This window comes from Myxocyprinus asiaticus, chromosome 29, assembly GCF_019703515.2.
Source record: "Myxocyprinus asiaticus isolate MX2 ecotype Aquarium Trade chromosome 29, UBuf_Myxa_2, whole genome shotgun sequence".
In the NCBI taxonomy this organism is placed as follows: domain Eukaryota; kingdom Metazoa; phylum Chordata; class Actinopteri; order Cypriniformes; family Catostomidae; genus Myxocyprinus; species Myxocyprinus asiaticus.
The window spans coordinates 27312570-27334362 of NC_059372.1; the positions used below are offsets into that span (position 1 = coordinate 27312570).

At 42.6% G+C, this 21793-nt stretch overlaps 1 protein-coding gene across 1 annotated transcript in view; it reads left to right on the forward strand.

The window, feature by feature from the left end:
* klhdc8b (kelch domain containing 8B) overlaps positions 1-21793 on the forward strand; it is a 271701-nt gene that overhangs the window by 182510 nt on the left and 67398 nt on the right. The window contains exons 4-5 of the mRNA XM_051662973.1: positions 3256-3420; positions 18341-18565. Of these exons, the coding sequence (XP_051518933.1) occupies positions 3256-3420; positions 18341-18565 (390 nt within the window). The remainder of the gene's footprint in view (positions 1-3255; positions 3421-18340; positions 18566-21793) is intronic.

A 21793-nucleotide genomic window follows, 5' to 3' on the forward strand; every position in this document is an offset into this window, starting at 1 on the left:
TTAATTATAATGATTTTTTTCTGTTTCACATAAGTTTCAAATTCCCCATTTTTTACACCATGTGCTTGTGAAGAAAGCATTCAAAATCCATCATATAGGGAGGAGCTGAAACTGCCCCATTCTCAAATCTTATTCACATTCACACATTAAAAAATTTTGTGAGAATACACGCAAGAACCAATCTGCAAAATTTCTTTTTCTCCTTAAGCCTTATTTATATTTATGCATGACACTGCACGGCTGCCCAAGGCGTTTATTATATAGTGTCAGTTCTAGCTCGCTACGCTGTGCTTATGTAAACAAAGGCGTATTTATGCACGAGCCAGATGCGTATGGGTGAAAACATGAATTAACACTTCAATTTCTGTTTCTCACACAAAACTACCGCATGGCTTCAGGAGGAATTGAAATATAGCACACGAGAGATATGGACAACTTTTATGGTGCTTTTATGTGCTTTTGGAGCTTGAAAGTCACAATAGCGATCCTCTCATCCGTCATTCTTGTGTTTCACAAATGAAAAAGTCATAGTTGTTTTGAATGAGGAGGGTGACTAAATGATGGCAGTTACATTGCTTCTGCAGAACTTTTTATATATTCTATTTTAGATATTTTTCCAAGTAAATAGGCATTATAAAATTTTTTAGTATTTATGTAACAAAGATAGTAGTCCTAGTGACCAAAAATTCATAAATCAAGAGTGTAACTTTTCATAAAAGTTTGAAGGGGGGATTGTATAACTCTTATATCATATATAATAATGAGGCCTATGCACACTTGCTGGTGGTTATTGCAAATTTGTTTTTCAAAATGTAAATAAAGTGACTTTCAGTTTTGTAATATCAGATTTTTTTCCCACTAAAAAATAAATACAAATCTAATTTGTTAAAAAATATGTATCTTTTGCAACAAACATGAATCTAATCTTGTGATCAGTGTGTATAAAATGAATGTTCCCTTTGAGTGTGATTTTTGAGTGGATAGTTTGGTTTTGAGGACTGTGTGTAAAGTTCCCTATCTGTCACTCACTTGACATTGTGTCGATGTAGTGACACTAGGGATTACTCTTGGGAGCCAGAAACACATCTGGTCTTTGATAAAAGGCCAATGAAAATTGGCTAGTGGTATTTGCATGCCACTCCCCCGGACATACGGGTATAAAAGGAGCTGGTATGCAACCACTCATTCAGATTTTCTCTTTGGAGCCGAACGGTCATGCTCATTGAGCTGAATTCTCACTGTTCATTCACCTCTGCTGGATGTGACGGCGCATTTCAGCGGCTTCTCCCTCCTCTGCACTGGTGCACTGCAGAGAACGCCCCTAGGCGCTTCAGCAGAAAAAAGAGAGTATATTTTCTGAAAGAGTATATTTCTCTAAAAGAGTATATTTCTCTGAAAGAGCGGCGCACACGGAACGTCTTTTTAAACCGGTTTTGTCCCAGGTAGTGGCACGTAATACAAGCGGATAAGCCCGGGATAGCCGGCCGGGTGTATCGCTTGCACATAGCTCCTTTCACCTCCTCTGAGCTGAAGACATGCGCCATTAATTCCCAGTAGTGTTCACAAACTATGTTCCCTGGTTGACTTCCTCCGAGCCCTGTGGCAGTCGAGTTTTCAGAGAGACTCACTGCCGGCCCAGTACACGTGCTAACTAAGAGCCCTGTTCTGGGGTAGGTGCTCCGCATGTGGTGGTTCCCTGTAAGGTAACCCCATGCGATGTATATTTTCCGCTAATTCGTTTCCCTGTTGGCAAACTGCATCTTCCTTAGGCAGAGCCCCCTCTGCCACAGTCTCCATGTTTGTAGTAACTCCTCCCCCATTGGGTAGGATCTACCGTGAGACTCTCCACATGGTTGGCAAGACCATGTGACGTATTTTTTCCACTTAAATATCCCCCCCTCTCTTTGGGCAAGGTGTGGTCTCCACGGTGTCCTCCCCATGGGAGGGACACCCCCCGACTAGACCTTGCGGCCCAGTCGGATAATCCCCCTTCTTTTTTTTAGGGAGTGGAAAAAAAGAAGGGGAAAAGAGGCCATGACTGGGTTAGCCTGTCTCTATCTTTTGGGTAGTTGACTTGTCCCCAAAGGGCCGTTCGACACTCATAACTATGTTGGGGGAGGTTACGTGTCGGCCTGGTGCGCTGGCTACGAGGCACACAGTTCAGCCAGTTGCGGCGTTTCATATAGGGACCCCTAGTGTCACTACATCGACACAACGTCGAGTGAGTGACAGATAGGGAACGTCCTGGTTACTTGCGTAACCTCTGTTCCCTGATGGAGGGAACGAGACGTTGTGTCCATCCTGCCACAACGCTGAAATGGCCAGACCTTGTCTCGGCTCCTCAGCATAAAACCTGAATGAGTGGTTGCATACCAGCTCCTTTTATACCCGCATGCAAATACCACTCACCAATTTTTATTGGCCTTTTATCAAAGACCAGAGGTGTTTTGGGCTCCCAAGAGTGACCTCTAGTATCACTACATCGACACAACATCTCGTTCCCTCCATCAGGGAACGGAGGTTACGCAAGTAACTAGGATGTTTTTCAATCATTTTGAGTCTTGGTAATGACATTTTTGTATGTAATGTGAGGAATCTGGTATAGGATTTTACGAAATGTGTGTATTCCTTTGAAAAATATTGTAGAGGTCATGTTGTTTTTAATCAGTGTAATAGCCTCAATAGGTATTTATACTGATATAAATATTATTTATATTGATATTATTTATATCAATAATGGCTTTATGAGCCATTTGAAGGCAAACTCTGAATAAAGTTCAAGATTTTGAATTGATATATTGTCTTAAAAGTTTGTGCTTTGTTCTTATAGTTTTGAGGAATGTGTTATGGGTTTTTGGAATTTAGCAGAAAATGAGAAAAACCATATGCCATATATTTTACAAAAATCATAGAAAAGTTTGTGGTGAAGTTCACAAAGTTAAGGTCAGTCATGGGAACAAATACATATTTAATGTTCAGTTCCCGTAGGGGAACAGAACAAATGTGAGAGTATGGTTTAGTGGTGGAATTTAAGTAGACTTTAAAATAGCTGGAGCTGAGGAAAAAAGAACATATAAGAGATTCTCCACTCCGGCACACTGAGAGAACATTTCTAAATCTGACTGCTAGTGACTAACTTTCGTTCATGTCATTTCCTCATTTGTTTGTTATTAATTTGTTTAAAAAGAGAAAGCTGAACCGTAGAAAGAGATTTTCAAAATAATTTAAGACTCACTCTCTCTCTGTCCCTCTCAGATGGCAAGGTGTATGCATTGGGCGGGATGGGTGCAGACACAACCCCTCAGGCAACAGTGAGGATATATGAGCCAGCAAAGGACCAATGGCTGCCCCTCACCTCCATGCCCACCCCCCGCTACGGAGCATTTTCCTTCCTGCGTGGCAACAAGATCTATGTTCTTGGTAAGAGCATTTGTTCTCTTTGTCTAATCAGAGTAAAGAAAAAATTGGTTGATCGATCATCAAGCAGTCAAGTCTCATAAATCTCAATCTTGTTAAGGAATGATAAACATTCACTGTTCATCGTCTCACCAAGTGAAATTAAAATACTGCATATGCAATTAATTAAGATAACTAAATGGACAAATCTCATGAAAACAATAAATATCTGGGTCATATTTCACCACAAAAATCAAAAGAAAAAACTAGACATTATATTTTTTGACATTAATTTCATGGACTGCCCAGTGCTGAAAATCTATATTGTATTAATCCATATTGTAATCTATATCTATCTGTATTGCGAGAAAATCTAATAATGATAATAATTTATGATTACAATACAAATACATTTTATAACTTTATAATGACACTTAAATTGTAAAGTCCTTTTGTGAAGTACAATTGTTAGTGTACATCATGGTAACATATGGTACTGCATGGTGATGTAGTACCATATGACTAATCAGTAATGTAAATATTTTTTCACATTGTAGTAATGAGAGTTTTGGGTGGAAATGTATATTATCAGCATGAAAATAATGTTGTAATGAAAAACAAATCTATTAAAAAATTATTATCCTTAGTTTTCATGCTAAATATAATTTATTACGTTTTTGGGGTGAAATATGACCTGAACATTTATTCATGCAATCCACCCAAATACAGCATATATTATCTTTAAGAAATGGTATTCTTAATATAATTTAGCAAAAACTGTGCCAGCAATAGAAGTGGAATGCTATGATATATGTGTACACATGGAAAAGTGGTCTTGTCCCTTGCGGCACTTAGCAGACGGTGTACTAGATTAGCCAATAGTTACAATGTGTCTTAGTTTGCATGTCAGACTGTCACAGTATTCTCCAGGAGCAGCAGATGTGGTAATCACATGCCGTGCTCAGGTGGATAAGAACTTTGGAGTGGACTTATTTGTCATTAAGAGGAACTGAAATCTGCTCTGCAATATGCTGCATGGCCTTGCGCTTAACAGCTGAACTGTTCTGTTCTTACCTAAGTGTAAGAAATCACAAAGGAACATTAAATGGCAGCCTGCACCGCAGGTCCTCCCTCACACAGTCTGTCTGTCCTTTAAAGTGCCACATGCCTCAACTGACAATTATTGCCACCAGTAGCCTGTTTTGGGCTGAGGGGGGTGTGTGTGTGTGTGTGTTGAGATAAAGAATGAAAGAGACAGAGACCATACAGTATGTGGCTAAATGTTAGTCTAAATGAGCTAAATTAAAGTTTACATGCACACCAATACACTGATTACTCCCAAAAATCAGCGTATGTAACCCTTCTGTTATGTTTGGGTCATTTTTTTTACCTGTTTAAGAGTTAAAAACAGTGAAAACTTAATTGGACTTAATCTTAAGTTTGGTCACAATGCTTTTGGGTTATCCTTAACTTTGACAAAATGAATATTCTTATAATATTTGTTTATATTTATGGATTGTCAAAGTTATTGCTACACCTATTATGTTCGGTTTAAATCTGACCCGGGGGTAAATACAGCTGGTTTTCAATGCAGCTGTGAAACTTCTCTTGAGTCAAGAGTGTCACAAGAGCTCTCTCTCTCTCTCTCTCTCTCTCTCTCTCTCTCTCTCTCTCTCTCTCTCTCTCTCTCTCTCTCTCTCTCTCTCGTGAAGAGATAATATACATTATTGGTACTTTTACTTTATCAAAATCAGCAAAGATTTCACCTAAAAAAGACATGTGAATAAAAATATGAAGGCAATCATTTTAGGCGACCATTTTTCAAGGTCTTTTACTTCCAGAAGTACAGAAACTTTCACTCAGAGGCAGTAGACATCTAATAGATTGCATACAAGAGAGTTTCAGCAAAATACTTATGATGTTTATGATGTAGAGTTTTTAGAAATAGTTTATGTATGACTCGCACAGCTTTATAGGGTTAATATTTGCAGATATTATACACAGACCTGCACATACTGCCAAAACTGTTTCATGCCACGGTCCAAATCATTGAGATCACATTTTTCCCCATTCCGATGGTTAATATGAACATTAACTGAAGCTCCTGACCTGTATCTGCGTGATTTTATGCACTGCACTGCTGGCACACGATTGGCTGATTAGATAATTGCATGGATGATTGTTGGTGCCAGACGGGCTGGTTTGAGTATTTCTGTAACTGCTGATCTCCTGGATTTTCACACACAACAGTCTCTAGAATTTACTCAGAACGGTGCCAAAAACAAAATAAATCCAATGAGCAGCAGTTCTGTGGATGGAAACGCCTTGTTGATGAGAGAGGTCAACAGACAATGGCCAGACTGGTTAGAACTGACAAAGTCTACAGTAACTCAGATAACAGCTCTGTACAATTGTGGTGAGAAGAATATCATCTCAGAATGCGAAGCGGGTTAGTGCTGTTTTGGTGGCACGAGGAGGACCTACACAATATTAGGCAAGCGGTTTTAATGTTGTGGCTGATCAGTGTATGTTCTTTTTTACAATATTCCTATGGTTGTAATGTTACAAAATATAAACCATGATTGTTTTTCTTTCAGACTAATTATATTTGTAAGTAATTTGAGTATCAGCTTATTTTAAGTACTGTAAATCTTTGCAGTAAAGCTAAAGATTTACTGTATACCTATTGTAAATGTGTAGTACCACAACTCACAAACTCACTTTCCAGTTAAAATGCTACTGTAGAAGCCTTTATTAAGTGTGAAAACCTGTAGGTAAGCCAATGCCCATTTTCAAGTTCATAATTTCTAGATAAGTGCTGTAAATTTACTGAAAATCTATTGAACTCAATACGGGTCATTTTTGACCCGAACATCACAGGTGTCATTATTTTTTAAACATAACAGAAGGGTTATAAAATCTGACAAAGTAAGAAAACTGTGTTTACGTGGAGATTTTAAATAATCACATTATTCTCTGCTTTTGACATCAAACCATGAAGAGTCATGTGCTCAACATGCGCACACTGGATATGCCGGTGAGAACACCGATAAAGGTGTTTACATGGCATGCGAAATCGGCGTAATGGGCACAAATCTACCCTTGTCGACTGGTTTATTCTTACACCACTTATGACCTTGCACCGATAAAGGAATGACATTTATTGCATTTACATAACCACAAACGTTGTCGGCTTATTAAGCATAACCGGTGAATAATGTGCATTCAAATGCACTTATAATGTTAGGTAAGGTGTGTGCGGTGTGTATGTGTGTGTGAGACTCTAAAAGAGACTTGTGAGTGAACTGAATGTATCTACATTTTTTAAATGTTGTGTCCAGGAGGTATTTGTTGTGTCTGTGTGTGTGAATGTGTTTGTGCACATGGGTTTGATGAGCATGTGGAGTGGTCTGTGTGGGGTCTTATTTTGGCAGGTTTGTCCTCTTTTTAACCTCTCTGCACTGTGAGACATCCTGCTCAGGTCAGACACAAAGATCAGCTGCCCTCTCACTATTTTAGAAGTAATTAAAACTCCTCTACCTAAACACACACACAAGTGTTTACTTAGCTATCTAAATGAGGACATACCATGGACTTCTACTGTTTTTATTTTTTTATTTTTTATAAAACCTCAATTGAGGATGTCCTCTGATGTTCCCAAAGGGAGGCTTTGTCAGATTTATCTTACTTCTGGGAACATTTGTCGCTAGACTATTGTACACTCAATTCTATTTTCTCAAGCACAAAGTTGTGCAATCTCGATGGAATATGTTGTTTTTGTCTGCATACTATGAACTATGCAAACTAAGAGGCCAAACCACCTTGAAAACTTTGCATGCATATTAAATTGTTAGAAAGCTAGAGATAATGAGGTGAACTGAATAAAATAGGGAGCAACGATGATAATATTTTCCCTCGGGACTCTCACGATTCTTCACCTGCACCGTAACACAGTTTTGTCTCAAAGGTTAGACTTACTGATTTGACAACACAGAGAATAATTCATACAGAGCTTCGCTTAATCTTTCTCCCTCACTTTTGCTCAAAGGGCTACTCACCATTGTATCGCTTGTCTTACTTTAGATACAAAGTGAGAATTAAAAAAATTTGCAAAACTGCCAGCGGGGATCTTTTGCCCAGCGAAAACATCGAAGTTAAGAAACTTAATTCTGTTATTTATTTATTTGCTGGACCACAAATAGAACCGCTCCAGAATCACATTAAGGCTGCATATGAGGAATGAGCCCGGATCACAGAGTGCTCATTTACTTTAGATTTAGTTTGGGATGCGCCCCACAAGGTCTATCACTGAGCACAGACACTCAATCACAAATCACCCTGATGCACCATGCTGTCTCCCCAAAATAAGATCCCCACTGCGTGTGCTAATACTGTTACCTCTGGTGCATGCAGGAGCGCAGTGTGACCTAATTCAAATGTGAAGGAAAATGAACATTCTCTGAGAAAGTTTAAAGCTGTGAGAAAGTTTATTTGGCTGGTGTTGTTTTCATTAAGTTGAATGAAATTCACCTGTCGCTAGAAGTGACTTAAAGGTTTAGAATAGCATTCGGTTTGCTTATCGGCAAGCCCAGACAGAATCTGCAGTCTTGTTAGTGCATTTTCTATATTGATTTTGGGGGGAAATTTGCAGAAATTTGTAGGATTAACATTGTAAAATGGAGCAGTAAATATTACACACTTCTTATACACTGGCGGCCAAAAGTTATAAGTATAATTCATCAAAGTGGCATTCAACTGATTACAAAGTATAGTCAGAACATTGCTGATGTAAAAAAACAGCACCATCACTATTTGAAAAAAGTAATTTTTGATAAAATCTAGACAGACCCCATTTCCAGCAGCCATTACTCCAACACCTTATTCTTGAGTAATCATGCTATTACATTTAACACAGTTGAAAGCTATTTGGTTTGTTAAATGAAGCTTAACATTGTCTTTGTGTTTGAGTTGCCACAGTATGCCATAGACAGTATGCTCTATGCTGTTTCTTTTTTTGCCATTTTTGACCTAATATTGACCTTATGCCGATATTGACATGCCAGAAACTCGTCAGTAAATCATTGTTTTGAGGAATAAAGGCTATGCAATGCTTGAAATTGCAGAAAAACTAAAGTTCCCTATCTGTCACTCACTCGACGTTGTGTCGATGTAGTGACACTAGGGGTCACTCTTGGGAGCCCGAAACACATCTGGTCTTTGAAAAAAGGCCAATGAAAATTGGCGAGTGTGTGCATACCACTCCCACTAACATATGGGTATAAAAGGAGCTGGTATGCAACCACTCATTCAGATTTTCTCTTTGGAGCCGAACGGTCGATGCTCACTGAGCTGAATTCCCACAGCTGTTCATTCACCTCTGCTGGATTTGACGGCGCATTTCAGCAGCTTCACCCCCCTCTGCACTGGTGCAATGCAGAGAACGCCCCTGGGCACTTCGGCAGAAATAAAAGAGTATATTCTAAAAAAGAGTACATTTCTCTAAAAGAGCGGCACACGCGGAACATCTTTTTAAAGACGCGACTTTTTAAAGATGCCTTTCTGTTTGTGCGTTATTCCTGGTTGCGGTCATTATCTCTCGCCTTCTGATGGTCACGATCGCTGTCTTTCGTGTCTGGGCGCTGCCCACACGGAGACAGCATTCGTGGATGGGTCATGTACTCATTGCGAGAACATGTCCATGGCAACGATGCATTGCAGCTTGCCTTTGTAAGAAAGCAAGCCACCCCAGCGGCTCCCCGCCCTGGTCCTTCTACCCACGGGTATGAGGCCAGCGTGGCTAGCACTGGGGGCGATTTGGGGACCCCAATGGGACCACCTCTGCCGGGTATCCCCCCACGGACCTCCCATTCCCCAGCACACTCGTCTGCCCCGATCGGGCTTCCGGATGAGTCCGCTGGCTCATCTCACGGCGAGTTCGACCTCTTATTCGGAGCCCCGAAGGTGATGAGCTCTCGAGTGCAGCATCGGAGAGCGGGCTCGTCCAGTCGGACATGGAAGCCTCAGCTGGGCTCCCCCCCTCGGGTGTGGTCGCCCAGTCACAGGCTGACGCGGAGATGATGGACATGCTTTCCCGGGCATGGGAAAATCCTGTGCCGCTCACAGCCACGCCCCGCCCCAGTTCCTTTCTTCCCGGAAGTGCACGAGGAGCTGACAAGGTCATGGGAGGCACCATTTACTGCCCGGTCCCGAACTTTCAGCTCCCCCACCCTCACTACCCTCGATGGTGGGGCAGCCAAGGGCTATTCGGTGATCCCCCCGGTGGATAAGGTGCTCGCGGTGCACCTATGCCCGCAGAGCTCCGCCACCTGGCGCGGGTGCCCAAAGCTCCTGTCCAAGGCCTGTAGGTTTACGTTGTCCCTGACGGCCAATGCCTACGGTGCCGCTGGGCAAGCCGCCTCCACCCTGCACGCCATGGCAAGTCCACCAGGCCAAGGCACTAAAGGAACTGCACGAGGGTAGTTCTGCCCCGGGATTGATGCAGGAGCTGCGCTCGGCGACCGACCTCGCCCTCCGGGTGATGAAGGTCATGGCGCGGTCTCTCGGGTGGGCGATGTCCACCATGGTGGTCCAGGAACGCCACATTTGGCTCAGCCTGGTCGAGATGGGAGAGGCCGACAAGGCACGGTTCCTTGGCGCCCCCATTTCCCAGGTTGGCTTGTTCGGCGACACCGTCGAGGACTTTGCCAAGCAGTTCTCGGCGGTGAAGCAGCAGACGGAGGCTCTCCGGCACATCCTGCCCCGGCACGGCTCAAGATCTTGCACCCCGTCTGCTCATCGCCACGGGCGTCCCCCTGCAGTGACTGTACCGGCTCTGCCGCAGCCTGCCCCCGCAGCCCGGCCCCGGCGTGGAGCCCACCGCAGGAAGCAGACGCCACCCGTCACACGGCCAGCTGCCAAGAACCCGCGAAAGGCTTCGAAGCACCCCTGAGACGGGCGACCCAGGGACAATGAAACCCGCTGCTCTGGAACTGGTAAGCAGACCACTCCATCCCGCGGTGGAGGGCCGGGAGGAGAATCTTTTGTTACCTTTTCATTTAATTTCACCGCATGCCCAAGTGGTTGCGGTACCCAAGAGTTCAGCAAAAGAGCGGTTTCCTTGTTTCCTGGGTCACATACCCGGTGCGAACGGCCGTCATCACGACCACCATCCGCCATTCCATTTTGGCAGGATTGGCACTCCAGCAGCGGTCTCCCCGCCCCTGCGCACCAAGCTGTGGCGCAAATCCGCCCCCGATGTGACGGTCTCCACAGGTCACGAGGACAGGCCTCTTCCTCCCCCATCCCAGGCTGTTCTAGGGGTGGTCACAAGGAGCCAGGTAAGTGCTTCGATGTCCCTGCACTCAGCACGGCCACGACATGGCGTGGCACCTCAGGCTCCGCCCCGCCGTGAGGCCTCACCCGGCGGTATATCTGACGAGATTTTCCCCTTGGTCCCCCTCGCCTGGAGCTTGGACACGTGGCTTGCACTTTCCAACCCGTCGCGGTGGCTGGTCCAGACCGTCTGACTTGGCTACACAATTCAATTCGCCAGGCATCCGCCCAGGTTCAGCAATGTCCACTTCACCTTGGTGAAGGGTAAAAACACTGCTACCAAAAATGCATTCTAGCGAGCGTCCAGCATCAAGATTGGTTCACGCTGGTAGACATGAAGGACACGTACTTCCATGTCTCGATTCTACCTCGACACAGACCCTTCCTGCGGTTTGCATTTGAAGGTCGGGCGTCCTCCCTTTCGGCCTGTCCTTGTCCCCTCGCATCTTCACGAAGGTAGCCGAGGCAGCCCTTACCCCGTTAAGGGAAGTGGGCATTCGCATCCTCAACTATCTCGACAATTGGCTAATCCTAGCTCACTCTCGGGATGTGTTGTGTGCACACTGTGACCTGGTGCTCCCGCACCTCAGCCGACTAGGGCTTCGGGTCAACTGGGGAAAGAGCAAGCTCCTCCCAGTTCAGAGCATCTCTTTTCTCGGCTTGGAGATTGACTCAGTCTCGATGATGGCGCGCCTCACGAACGAGCTCGCACAGTGGGTGCTGACCTGTTTGAAGGCATTCAGACAGAAGACAGTGGTTCCACTGAAACTGTTTTAGAGGCTCCTGGGACATATGGCATCCTCAGCGGTGGCCACTCCACTCAGGTTGATGCATATGAGACCGCTTCAGCACTGGCTCTAGACTTGAGTCCTGAGATGGGCATGGCGCCACGGGACACATCGCGTGGCCATCACGCCGGTCTGTCACCACCTCTTCAGCCCTTGGACCGACCTCACATTTCTACGGGCAGGCGTTCCCCTAGAGCAGGTCTCCAGGCACATCGTGGTTACAACAGACACCTCCAAAACAGGCTGGGGCACTGTATGCAACAGGCACACAGCTGCCGGCTCCTAGACAGGCCCGCGGCCATGTTGGCACATCAACTGCCTCGAGTTGTTGACAATTCTGCTCGCCCTGTGGAGGTTTCGGCCATTGATCCAGGGCAAGCATGTGTTAGTTCGGACAGACAACACGGAAACGGTGGCATACATCAACCGTCAAGGCAGTTTATGCTCCCGTTGTATGTCACAACTTGCCCGCCGTCTCCTCCTCTGGAGTCAGCAGCACCTCAAGTTGCTGCGAGCCACTCTCATCCCGGGCGACCTCAACACTGCAGTGGATGCGCTGTCACGACAGGTTACCCTCAGGGGAGAGTGGAGACTCCACCCTTTGGTGGTCCAGATGACTTGGAGTCGATTCGGGCAGGCACAGGTAGACCTGTTCACTTCCCAAGAATCCTCCCACTGCCCACTCTGGTACGCCCTGACCGAGGCACCTCTCGGTATAGATGCCCTGGCACACAGCTTGCCCCCTGGACTACACAAATATGCATTTCCTTTAGTGAGTCTACTTGCACAGGTCAGGGAGGACAAGGAGCATGTCGTCCTGGTAGCACCCTACTGGCCCACCCAGACATGGTTCTCGGACCTCACGCTCCTCACAACAGCCCCCCCCCCCGGCGAATTCCCCTGAGGAAGGACCTTCTTTCTCAGGGACGGGGCACCATCTGGCACCCGCGACCAGACCTCTGGAATCTCCATGTCTGGCCCCTGGACAGGACGTGGAAGACTTGAGTGGCCTACCACCCACGGTGGTAGACACGATCACTCAGGCTAGGGCCCCCTCTATGAGGCGCCTGTATGCCTTGAAGTGGCATCTGTTCGCTAAGTGGTGTTCTTCCTGACGCGAAGACCCCCAGAGATGCGCAGTCGGATCGGTGCTTTCCTTCCTGCAGGACAGGTTGGAAGGGCGGCTGTCCCCCTCCACCTTGAAGGTGTATGTAGCCACTATAGTGGCACACCACGACACAGTGGACGGTAAGTCCTTAGGGAAGCACGACCTGATCATCAGGTTCCTGAGTGGTGCCAGGAGGTTGAATCCCTTCAGACCGCACCTCATTCCCTCATGGGACCTCTCTGTAGTTCTACAGGGTCTACAGAGAGCCCCCTTTGAGCCCCTGCAGTCAGCTGAGCTTAAGGCACTCTCTTTAAAGACTGCCCTCCTGAATGCCTGTCTATGGTAAGTGTTACAGGAAGCATGGGGTGAAATGTCACCTGAGTATCTGGACAAACTGACAGCTAGAATGCCTAGGATCTGCAAAGCTGTCATTGCTGCACGTATTGGACTTTTGATGAGAATTATTTGAAGTAGTTTAAGAAGTTCTGAACATTTTTTTCAAATTGTAATAGTAATTTTTCACGTTATTAATGTCCTGACTATACTTTGAGATCAGTTGAATGGCACTTCGGTGAATAAAAGTATCAATTTCTTTCCATAAGAGCAAAACCTTTACATTATTCCAAACTTTTGGCTGCCAGTGTAGCTCTAAACATTAGCAAATTAGCAAAAATATTTAATTAAACATTGAAGGGGTGGGAGGATGTACAGAACATTGTCAATCAGTAAAAAATTGTATACACTTTAAAAGCTCGATTTCAGTCAGACTACAACAGTGCATTTTTAAAATGTCATGCAAATGCTTTAGTCCAACTGAAACAACTCTGAAATTTTCGTCAAATTTTTAGAAGTCGGACTAACAGACCTAGATAGATAGACCTGCGGCTCAGCTTCATCCAGCATAGGTACATAGGAAATGGATCACAACTGGACGTGATGTTTTGTACATGCATGCTCGGAAAGACAGAGGTGACATGCAACATGTATTACAGGCACTATCTATCAAATGTTCGTTTGTACTTTTGCTGCATTCCATTAAAAATCGGATGTGGGATATTCCTTCTTGATATATCTGATCTCTGACAATAAAGGCATTCCATTGTCAGATGCTCAGAGGATGACATGTTAGGAAACAAAACTGCAATGCTCTTGTTAACTTAGCTTAGCAGGTGTCACCAGAGACATCTCCTAGCAACCCAATTGATAAACAGTGCTGCAATGCTAGCTATTTGTGCTACAGGTGAACGATTATCAAAAGAGAGTATAACTTACCAAGTTTTGTACACAAGTTTTGTGTCCCTGCAAACATTTGTTAAACAAGCTTTAATATCATGCAATGTAGAAAATTGGCTCATTGATCGATATTATTTCATAAAAGTTAACGTTTATCACTAACTTTGTACATCTTCCTGGGTGCGGACATGTTTGTGTGACATCACGCACCTGCATATTGGTGAAATTGGAGTTGAAGATTTCCACACAAGTTTCCAAGTTTTCAAGTGGCATCCTATTGCACTTTTCCTAGTAGGAAGCTGGAAATTCCGACTTTTTGAGTTGAATGGAATGCAGCATTTGTCATGTAAAACTTGAACAGAGAGATAAAGAGTGTAGCTCAATTACACAAAAAGCTGCTGAAGTTTGACATACTGAATGACAGGTGTTACAGTTTATCAGAAATCTGTGAAGTTTTGCGTGAGCAGATTCCATGTGGCATGCTAATCAGAGATAGAAATCAACTAAAAAGGACAGATTAGCTTCTCACATTCTTTCAAACATTTATAAACATGGACAAAATAAAGTGTATATTTTGTGTGTGATTAGTCAAATTGGTTCAAAATGTTATCTGAGTCATGAGCAAAGATTTGCATACCTCCAGGGGGTCATGCTAACCTAACAGATAGATCACACCAGGTATTATAGACCTCCTTGGCTCATATAAACAGCAATGTTTTTGAAAGTGGCACAGATTGGCCACATTGTTTACATTCCTCAGGGAAAACGACCTATGAATATTTTACTTGTAGTTGTCTCTGTACATTCAACTGGGATAAGTATTTAAAAAAAGAAAATAAAAAAAAAACTTCTATACTAACACACATTGCCATATTTTTAAACCTATGCTGTAACATTCAAGCACTCTTTGTTTTTGTTTTTTTTATTTCCTGATTCACTGGGAGTAAATATAATTATTTTGGATAGTTTGCATTTATGTGTGTATGTTTCACACACAAGTGTGTATTCATGGCTGGCTACACAGCGGATGTCTGTCTTCAAATCTGTCTGTGGTCGGGTTTGGACCAATACCAGCCACTCTTTAGTGTGTGAGTGTGTACTCCCTGCTGGAAAAAAAAAAAATCAGCTAAAAGTCAGCCCCTCTGATGTTTTGCTGGTCTTAAAGGTGCTATATGTAATATTTTTACTGTACTAAATCATAAAATTACCATAATATGTCATTAGAGAATTAGGAAACATGCTAAGTTGAAATACTGGCTTCTCCGATAACAATGCTACAGCCAGTATACTCTACTTTGAAGTTTCCATTCCAGGCCGGAATTTATGTTTATGTTTTGGCCTGTGTGATCCCACCCACTGCCCACTCACCAATAGTATTTCGACACCGCCGGGTTGCCAGATTTGATCTGTGCTGCAGCCATGAAAGCCAGCAAACGAACTGGATCAGAGATAACAGATTCCACCCGACCTAAAAAGCCTCACCATCCATCTAAAAACCACCATGACAAGAGGTGTAGCAAAACAAGGATAAATATTGGAGATGCTTTGGAAGATGGAGACAGCTTAAAGCCCAGAAATCCTTTAAAACGGATGCAGAGTTGGCTAATTCTGGCAACCTGCATGAGCTTCGAGTCTGGGGTGGGGCAGACAACTTTCCAATATTTTGAATTTTGGACTGCAGTACCCATTTCAAATGCTTGTTGTCAATCTTACATATAGCACCTTTAACTGGCTTAGGATAGTCTACCTGGTCTCCCAGCCTAGCCATGCTGATCTACTGTAGTTGGTCTCCTAGCCTGGCCATGCTTTGTCTGCAGCTGGTCTAGCTAGTCTTCTCGCCTGGCCAAGCAGGTCTTGAGCTGGTGTAGTTGGTCTCCTAACCTGGCCATGCTGGTCTTCAGCTGGTATAGCTGCAAATAAATATTATCCATCACTTTGATGGATATGAGTTGCAAATGTACATCATTTACATCATTATGTTTATCCGTCATTAGTTAATAATTTCATTCAATGAAAAGTGCCCATTCTCCCAGTCAAAGAGCTCTCTCTCTCACTCGCATGCACATACAAGCACACATATTACATATTACAGTGACTTGCTGACCTGCAGATTTCTTTTCTGCAGATCCCTCAGGTATGCTCATGGTTTTTATAGGGATATTGTTTGGATCGTTGTTCCGTTGGGTGGGATTGCATTCACACTACAAACAAACTGCTCCAGAGTTTGTTTTCAATCGGACCAAGACTACCTCGCCTAGGTGGTCTCGGACCGATTGTTTTGGTGCAGGTCCAAGTGTGATTGTTGTGTACATACAGTATATGCCTAAACGAACCGAACTATGTGAGAAAACACACTAGGTTCCGAAACAAATGTTCCAAACAAGCCAGGTGTGAAAATGCCCTTAGCCTGGCCAAGCTGTTCTTCAGCTGGTCTCCTAGCCTTGCTGGTCTTTAGCTGGTTTAAGCTGTGATGTTGTTTTTCAGCAGGTCCATCACTCAGCTCAATATCAACCCCTTGCACATATCTCTCTTCAATTCGCTTATTTATTTTCCCTGTTCTCCTCAGCTAATTTTTCACAATTTTGACTGTGGAGGCATTAATGATTGAAAGCAAAAAGTCTAAAAGAATTAAAATAAGTTAATTAGGGAAAGTGCAGAAAAGGTCAGGAGAACAAACTCACTTTAAATGGACTGCTGTAACCTTACTGGCACTTTTTGTTTTTTTGTATGCTGCCCATTTCACAACACTTTTTCCTCTGTTACTCTGACACTCTCTCGTCATTGCATTTACATATTCTGTCCTCTCTTTCACATTATTCCTCAGACAGGTTCTCTTCCTTTGTTTTCTTTTGTGTGTGTTTTTCTCTGACTCTGTTCTTTTTCCCAGAGGGCTCTTAGTAATGCCGGTGCTGGGAGTAGATCCATCACATTGTGAAAGCATGGAAAAGAGAAGAAAGTGTGAGTGAAGGAAACAAAAAAATAAAGACGTGCCTGGAAATGTGACAGCATTTTAACTCTCATATACATACGCTCTGTACAACAAACCTATGAGTCATACACTTCTTCAATTGTTTTTCAGAGAGATTTAGGTTTTTGTACAGTTTCATTTTTTGTACAGTATGTACCTCAGTCAGGCTAGACAGATATGTTTAATTTGACATGAACCAAAACGAGGCTGCGAGGAATAGAAAGTAGATTTCGTTCAATATGTCATGCAGAGTAAAGTTAAAAATGTGCTAATGTTACCTTGAGGACATTTTTCTACTCAACCAGACCCAAAAATGTCAACCTAATTTAGTTTTTGACATTTTTTTACAGTGTAAAGACCTGTTCACACAACCAGCAACATTGTCCCTGTTGTTGTTAGTCCCTGTACTGTTAAGTTACTAGTGGGCGTTCCTACTGCTGTCGCTCTAACTTTATTGGTGGACTGCACAACTGGCCATAGCTTTAGAAAATCTAATCACAGATAAGATGACATTTTGTCGCTTTGTTGCTGTGTGTCGCTGGCGGTGTGAACGAGGCTTGAGTTATGACTAGTTTTCATACATTTTTCTTCTTGGGTTTCTTTGTCTAATTTGTGGTAAAACTTGTTTTCAATGTTTTATCGGCTGAATGATCACTATCCATATAGAACAATACTACATTTTGAACTAACTGTACGTCTGTCCCTCACAGGCTTATTTTCATTTAAGTCAAATCAGATATGCATCTACTCTGACACTGTTTAATATTGGCCAAGATTTTGCAGTCTGAGACAAATTTCAGGAATCGAAAAAATTATCTTTTCATAGGGAAAAATTGGTAGTCTTTGATAGCTTAGTGTGAAATGTTCACCAGTGGCTAAATAATTGCCTTTGCGATGAATCTTAGCCTCCAACGAAGTTCTGGCAGTGCCCGAAATTTTGTATCACAGTCGCACAATGTGACTAATCCTGTGAAGTCCAGTTGAGATAAAACCCAGTCGGGATGATTGGGACCAAAGTCTTGGCTACGATGTGTATCGTACAGTCTGGCAAAATCTTTCACAGTGTGGATACCTTTGGATAACAGCATCTGTTAAATTAATAAATGTAAATGTGTGTCTTTGTGCATTTGTATGTGCATCACTTTGTATGTTTATGTGCTGTTATATGCAGACTTGTGTGTGACTACGTTTTGTGCGTGTGTGTGTGTGTGTGTGTGTGTGCGCGCGTATGTGTGTATGCGTGGGTGCGTACGTGTGTGTGTGTGTGTGTGTGTGTGTGTCAGAGACCCAATAATGGAATTGGCTGTCAGCTTGTCTGAGGAGATCAAAGTGTTGTCAGTGAGCCGTGACATGTGGTAATCGCATACACACTGACTCCCAGCAGGGACAGACGTGACACACTGACTGAGTCCTATCAGAGAGACACCAGCCACACTCACTCACTCTCCTGTCCCTCCAGCTCAATCTTTCCAAACACTCCTCTAATCCTATTCTCACTTTCCCCGTGTCCAACAGGTGGGCGTCAGGGCAAGCTGCCAGTGACTGCATTTGAGGCCTTTGACCTGGAGATGAAGAGCTGGACACGGTACCCGTGTATCCCCAGCCGCAGAGCCTTCTCCTGCTGTGCTGCCACCGACAGGGCGTTCTTCAGCCTGGGAGGTCTCCAGCAACCCGGACCCCACAACTTCTACTCCAGACCTCACTTCGTCTCCACTGTGGAGGAATTCGATTATGAGCAGGGTGAGCATATTGAACACTCTCTCACAACAATCTCTCTCGCCTTCTTCCTAAATCAATTTAAACAAAGCCTTATTGACAAAACAATATACAAAACAAATGTGAATGTTGGAATGTCAGCTCAAAGCCATTTTTCATTGTTGGAGTAATAAATATAACTGTTCTTGTGAGAAAATCCTAAAGGAAAATTCTAACCATGATTTGGAACCAATCCAAATGTGATCAAACAAGAATCCTCCTGGTCCTACTGAATACACTGAAATTAAACACACACACTAAAAAAAAAATCAGTTTATCCAGTGGAATCTAATTGGGTTCTTAGAGGATACTTGGTTGATCCCACTTAGGATTGGTTCCAATTTATGATAAAAATTCCATTAGCATTCCTCCAGCAAAGACAGTGAGATCTGATGGAAAGATGTCTGTCTGATGTAAATTAAGAAACAATTCAAGATAAACAATTTAAGGAAAATCTCACCCAAAAATTAAAATTCTGTCTAATTCACTTACCCTCATGTCGTTCCAAACTAGTATGATTTTCTTTCTTATGTGAAACACAAAAAGATAATTTTTAATGAATATCCTGATTCGTCATTTCAATACAATGGCAGTTGATAATGAATTACTTTAAAACTTAAAAAACACCCAAAAGTATCATATGCACTATAAGAGAAGCTCGTTCACAGTGGCTAGCATGTTCATGTGAAAACTTGCATTGTTCAGAGCTTAAAATATGCCCTACTCTCATGAACTTCCAATGGCGGTCAAGATTTTTACTAAAAAGTGAGCTACATTTCAGATTGTTTATCCCCACACCTATTGTATGCCTTCGGAAGACTTTGGAATAAAACACAAGATGTATAGACTACTTTTATGATACTTTTGGGTGTTTTTATAGGCTCTAAGGCAAGTCCGTATGAACTACCATTGTATTGAAAAGACGGTCCAGAATATTTCTTAAAATGTTTCCTTATGTGTTCCGCATTAGAAAATGAGGTTGAATAAATTAGAACAGAATTTTCCTTTTTGGGTGACTATTCTCCTATAAAGCAGCGCAAACGGAATGTAAGAACATGTCCTGTGTGAATGCCCACCAGTCTACTTTGGGCAAACGTAATTTAAAAATGGATTCCTGCAGACTGTTGGACCGAAATGCAATTATGTGTGATTCATTTGAATAATTAATCAACATACCATGTAATTTACTCAATTAAATTTTCCATTGATTGACAGCCCTACTTTTAATGCTTACAATTTTATTTGTCAATAAATCACAAACTTGTATGACTACAACTTATGTCAAATAGGTACATTTGTGATCTGTTATATACAAATATAATCTTGTGCATTACCAAAAGGACCCTCTGAGCATCTCTAAGGGTGCACACAGTTTGGGAACCACTGGGATATCTTAATCACTTGTGCATAGCTACTAAATTTCTCTCTCTCTCTCTCTCTCTCTCTCTCTCTCTCTCTCTCTCTCTCTCTCTCTCTCTCTCACACACACTACACACACACACACACACACACACACACACACAGGCTCTGTTGCTATGGTTGAGAGCTAAACCTCCTCTCTCTGACAGCTCAGCTTCAATGTTTTCAGTCTCAACATGTGACAGGCAGGGAAAGATTTATATGTTGTTGTGTACACTGTATGTACAGCACTGGAGGGTGCAAATATATTTGTTTCTCTTTATCTCTCAATTTCACTGCTTGATAACAGGGAGCAGTTCTCCAGTATAACAACATTCACCCCCAAGTGACCACTATAAATGTGTGGCCTTGTGAAATTGCTTAGTCAGTCCACTGGTTATATTAAATGCATATTTTTAATCCATCTCCTGTGTTTGAGTAAATTAACAGAGGCACACTGTCAATGTATTCACCTCCTCCTGAGCACAGTAAGCATGGATGCAGTGTACAAAGAATTCAGCAATAGCAGGTGTACATTATTCTGACTTGCCAAGTTGTGAGAGAGTTTGTGAACCATTGAAAATTTTCTGGCTCCCTGCATGGAAATAAAATGTCCTGCCGGACCTTAAGTTGTGGTAATTTCAATGGTGGGTCTTAAAGATGAAGTATGCAACTTTACTAGTGTTAAAATACTTTCTTCTATCCCTGCTTAATATGCAGAGACAACTATAGGTAAGCAATTAACAGGTAAATTTTCTCGAAAACTGTAAATACTGTTTCTTTGTGGCACTTTGTTTTAAGGATCCCGTTTAGACCCACCCATAACCAATGGTGTGAGTTGGGGGCAGGACTATATAACTATTTAAACAACTACAGACGAGGGGCATATTCAGAAAGCTGTTTTGAAAACATAGTTTATATTTGCAATTCCGTTTGGTGGCACTAGTGTCTCTGAAATTACATACTTCAGCTTTAAATACACTGGCCCTTTTGAACACTTAAGTCACACTTAAAAATATATGAATTTTATTGCATCGTTAACAAAATATCACAGATAGGGGTGTTCGATTTTGAGTTTTTTTGAGTCGACTCCTGATTCCCAATTCCAGCCGTTGGCTCTTCGACTCCATTTATCAGGATAGTTTCAAAATTCAGGGCCGTCACCAGGGATGGCCAATAGTGGGCAGTGCCTCCCCCCCCCCCCCCCCCAAAAATTGCTTGTCAGGCATAAAATTATAAAAATCATAGTTTAATTTTCACTGCTAATTGCATCCAGTTGCCACTCCGTGATAAAGTTTTTCTGTAACTGTTGGTCAGTTTCTCCTACCAAATCCAAACACTAACGTTAGTGGGATGGGAGAAGCTTACTTACTTTAGTTTAGATGGCTTCCATGCTGATGGAAAAACAAATTGCACATATTTTCTTGCTCAGTTCACTTCAGTAATTATTAATAGGCATATTATGGAGACATAATAAAACAAAATAAATAATAATTAATTTGGACCATTGTTTTTAAATGGAACATACAGTATGTTGCGTGAAATCTCTTTTTTTATGGAACGTATGGTGAAAATTTTAAAACGGCAGCTTTTTAAACTCAACAGTCTTGACCACAATGGATTAAATAGCAGTGGGTTTAATTAAGATATATTGGTGTGGTTATTGCTTTGATAAAATATCACTAGCTTGCCTGTAAGTTAATAGTGTTTCCTATTCCATATGTTCTGGCGATGACCCTGTGAAGATTGCAGTCTTTAATCACATTAGACATTGCATAACTTTACCTTAAAATGACTGGTAACAGTGTCATTCCC